A 5,003-nucleotide genomic window follows, 5' to 3' on the forward strand; every position below is an offset into this window, starting at 1 on the left:
TAATGTTGGGGACTTTGGGCTAATATATGTACATCACGAGCCAACAACTTTTAGCCTGTTTTTTTTGCTAAAAAATTATAATACAACGTTGATGAAAAAAATATGTATGTTTTTATATTTAATCATGGTCCATGAAGTATATCTAAAAGTACACGTTCCATCCATTTTTTCTTGGGTTAATGATTTATAAGGGTAATATAGTTTAGGTTTTGTTCACATTTATTCCCTTCTGTTTATTTATAATAAACTTACAATGTTTTGCAATCATAATATTTTAATAGCAACTATACAAAACTATTTAAATTATATGGTACATTGTATTAAAAAGATTAAGTAATTAATTATTATAACAAATATAATCAGATCAACCACCCTAATTTAACTTTTATATATAAAATGACACATTATTAATGTCATTGCAGTGAATAAATTGTAAAAACGAATCAACAACAATAACACCCAAATCAAAATCAATGTCATGGTTCCAAGACTCATCATTAACAAATGTGTATTTTTCAATAATAAATCAAGACACAGATAAATCTATATTCAGAAAATATAATTTTATATATCCCAAGTTTATATTATCCCAAATTATCTACTCATAAACACCCATACAACCTTCAAAAAAGCAAAAAAAACAAAACCAAAACCTAACCCCATCATCATCATCATCATCAAAGCATATGATGCAATACATAAACAACATACCTGTATGTAAATGCATCAAAATGAAAGATCTTAATTCTTGATTCTTAATCATCTTTTCACCTTTCTACGAGCTTTCATGACTATTCCTTCAAGAATTCCATCAGTTCCAAAATTCCCAGAAAATTGTTGAGGATCAACTGGACCTGGAAGCTTAAATGAGACTGAAAAGTGACCTGGTGGACAAAGTTTGTGTGTCTGCATTTCAAATATTTGATCAAATCTACACACACTTTTTTCACCAGTTACTGTTACCCCTCTTACCAATACTTTCCCATCATCTTCAACCTCACAACTGAATTCTCCTGCACCATTCAAATATCCATGTTTATGTTTTAGCATCCTACTTTCATTTAAATTTGGAAATGCATTTTCGTTCAAGATTTACAGATTTTGATGAAAAGGTGATACCTTTTTTTAAAAAAAGAAAAAAAAAAGTAACTTACTTTCATCCCTTTTGACCCCAGGAAGAGAGACACGAAAAAGGTAGGAGTCTTCACATTCGCCAATGTCAATGCTTCCAATACTTGGCCCAATTTGACCCATTGTAGCACTTCCACTCAAAGCAAATCCACTTTTAGTAAAATTCAAGATTCTATTCCATTCTTCCCTAGTGGGATAAGATGAAAAAAAGATCATCTCTGATCCAAGATCAGCCAAGGAATTTGTTTTCATTCCAGGTGACACGTAATCATCAGAACCAAATATAGATGGTGTTGGTGTTGTGCCATTGTTTGTAGCTACACCATTGAAAGAACCTTTTTGCTTCAGTAGAGGACTTGAAGGAATTGTTTCATCTTCTTGACCACTAGAAGATGATGGTTTCTTTAAGTCTTGATGATATTTGATTTCTTGTACATCTATGTTGTATAAAACTTTCCCATCAACGGTTGTATGACGCCTAGCATCATCTCTATCCAAACAGACATCTTCTAGTCTAGTCAACCTTTTGAACCTTTCAAGATACTCTTGCCCAATGTAAAGGATTTTGGGGTCACTAATGAATACAATGTTGTTAATGGCTTCATACTGACCTTTCATGATTGAATGTGGATGTAATTCGGGAGGAAAAAGATCATCAAACTGTGGGAAAGGTGGACCTGGGGTTCTGGTGGAGGTTGAGAGATGATTCTTCCCATGAAAGAATTCTTGCAGCCATGGTAGTTTTAATGTGACAGATTGATCGGCTTTTCTGAGTATATAGTAGTAGATTCTTTCTACTTCAACTGTTTTCATGCAAGAACCTGCTAGTTTTTGTGGAGGATATGGTGGAAGACCCTCTGCACGTCTTTGGAAAACAGATTTGTGTGATTCTCCCTTGAGATCAGGGCCAAAATAGGTGCCCATGATGAAATATAAGAGGAAGAATTGATCATCTGTTGGTGTTCTTCCGCTTGATTTGTCATCCATGTCTGTTCCCATGTCGATGAGGTATTCTCTAACTGGGAGTGAGCCCTCCATTACTTGAAGAACAACTACAACGACAAAATCACCAGATTGAGATCCCCAAAGTAGTTGCAGCAGATTAAAAACCAAATCCAAAAGATATGGAGCTGTTAATATGTGTTACGGAGGTCAAAGCTGTTCGTTTCTGAATTCAAAATTGGTACAGATTCTGTCCCGAAATCAACATTAAGCTTATTCCACTTGTAGGATATGATATAAAGTTCGATAAATTTTGGAAGAATCCGTATCCAATTTCAATATGGAAATGAATCAACTTGAGCCCAAAACATCTTAACGAATTGAGAGAGGTATTAGTATAATCAAACGTAATTAGCATTTTTATTTTGTAAAAAATCATCGACTCACTGCATTAGAATCTCACATGTTCAATCGTAAGGGCATGGAAATTTCCCGAAAACCACAATCTCTCATAAAAAACAAAACGAATAATTAGAAAACAAATGCCTCGGTAATGATTAATTAACATGAATAGAAGAAGAAAAACAAGAATGCATGTCGAGAATGCCAATCAAATTGCACGGAAAACATAGAAGCGTAAGAAATCAAAGTGGAGACGATATTACTAAGAATAGCAAGTGAGGGAAGGGGGAAATCTGACCTTTACGAGATGAAAATCGTGGAACCTCCGACGAAGGAGCAGTTTTCAGGTGAAATTAAGCGTTTTGATTATTGATTTTTGAGGGTTGAAGGCTGAGGGGTTGTGAGCTCCGGTAGTTGAGCACACATGATGCCGCCGGCAGGAGGAAGAAACAGTTCTAAAACGTGGAATGCTTTGGCTTTTACCCATCCTTCCAAATTTATTTGTTTCTTTTTGTAAATTTTTACAACAGAATTTATTATTTCTAAAATAATTATTTATTATCAACATATTTTTTTTATAAAATAAATTAATGATGATAAATTTAAAAGCTAGATACTATTTTTTTACTATTGTTAAATCAATGTATTTTCAATATTTCTTTTTATCAAAGTATTATATTTTGAAAAATTATCAAATTATGACGATGTATTTTCTTCATATTATGATATTATGTTTTTAAAAATCTAACCTATTACCATTAAAGTAATATTTTGTTTTTGGATAACATTGAATAGTTAGATTGATTCTTCAATCAGTAATCTATTTTTTTTTAAATACAATGATTTAGGATGTTATAAGCAATACTTTAGGTGACTTTTGACTTGTTCAACGCATTTGATTGTTTTTTTATATTTAAAATTGTTTGATTTATTATCAGTAAAATACAAAATATATTCATTGTTTTCCTATACATGTTCAGATTGTTACCTTTATTAGGGATGTTATACTTTAGAGAAATTAAAAATCATTCTTATTTTTTTTTCTATATATCCTCCTACCCAATTAAATGGTGACGTGTGTAACATTTAATGCTCATTTAATTAGATTTAGTGATATTTTAGGATACTAATATGACACATATCATCATTTAAATAGATAGGAGGATTAGTAGGATCAAAAAATAGGAGGATATTTAATTTCTCGTTTAGTTTATTTTCAATAATCAACATTTTTACTACAAAATTTTAATTGTTGCTTTCAAATATGATAGTTTGAGGCTAAAACGTCACAATGATTAATTACAATCAGCTTTGTTAACTACGAGAAAAATATTATTTCAACACTTACAAACACTTTGTTAATGGTTGTTAACATCATAATTCAATATCATCTATCCAATGTTTGTATTTAAATAAAATTGATAATGACTAAAAAGGATAGTATATTTTTCGATTTGTACACATTTGGTCACTGAGTTTTTTTCGTCCACATTTACCCTTTCAACTTATTAAAATGTACACATTCAATCCTTATGACTGGCTACTCCAGATTAGCCGGTAAAAATGACTTAATAGGGTAATATATTTATCACTTTGTACACATTTAGTCCTTAATATTTTTTTGTTGCAAAATAAGTCATTTTTGTTTTTGTATTCATTCAGTACTTATAAATAATTTATTTAGTTTTTTCTCACGACGACTTACACGGGACATTCATTAATGAGATGTTAACCGGTCATAAGGACTGAATGTGTACAATTTAACAAGTTGAAGGGGTAAATATAGACGAATCGAAAAATATATTATCCTTTTAAGTCATTATCCCTAAATAAAACTAAACATGGTTTTTAATATTTAACGTTAGAATTGATTAATTTAGAAATTACTTATTTATTGTTTTTTTTTTTTAATTTCACTCATAATGGTTAATTGATATATGAAATATTGTTTGTAAGTTAAGGAAGTGCAATTTTTTCTATTATTTAATTTAAAACCACTTATAATAAAAAAAAAGCATTTGTTTTTATAATAAAAAAGCATTTGTTTTTATATTTTTAATTTAATTTTACTTGTAGTTCTATTTTTACATTATTTAAACCTTTTTAATTATTTTGAAAAATAATATTTAAATATATTTTTTAAGTTTATTTTATATTTTGGATTTAACATAAAAACTAACTTAACAAATAAGTATATTATAATAATCAGTTTAAAAGTCTACTAATAACAAAATTAGATTTTGTATTTAATAGTATATTTATTAATAATATTAAATTGGAAATTGAAAGGTCATATAGGTTTCAAATACATATGATGATAGCAAAATGTCTTTTTTTATAATATAGTACAATGATATTATCATGATTTAACTTTTGTTTAATTAATTAATTAATTAACTAATAAATAAATATAAAATCATAATAAAATTAGTTTGAAAGGAGAAATTCATAATTTAATATGGTTAAATAACCAATTTGGTAAAAAAAAATGTAAAATTAGAATTAATTTGGTAATACAGAAAAAACTT

At 29.0% G+C, this 5,003-nt stretch overlaps 1 protein-coding gene across 1 annotated transcript; it reads right to left on the reverse strand.

Moving 5' to 3' along the window:
• Nucleotides 1–546: 546 nt before the first annotated feature.
• LOC111909673 (increased DNA methylation 2) lies at nt 547–2,959 on the reverse strand. The gene is made up of 3 exons (XM_023905450.3): nt 2,774–2,959; nt 1,155–2,183; nt 547–1,013 (listed from the first exon to the last, which is right to left on the reverse strand). The coding sequence occupies exons 2-3, from the start codon at nt 2,167–2,169 to the stop codon at nt 760–762; spliced, it is 1,269 nt and encodes a 422-aa protein (XP_023761218.1). The 5' UTR covers nt 2,170–2,183; nt 2,774–2,959; the 3' UTR covers nt 547–759.
• Nucleotides 2,960–5,003: the final 2,044 nt, after the last annotated feature.

Source organism: Lactuca sativa, chromosome 2, assembly GCF_002870075.4.
Source record: "Lactuca sativa cultivar Salinas chromosome 2, Lsat_Salinas_v11, whole genome shotgun sequence".
Lineage (NCBI taxonomy): Eukaryota > Viridiplantae > Streptophyta > Magnoliopsida > Asterales > Asteraceae > Lactuca > Lactuca sativa.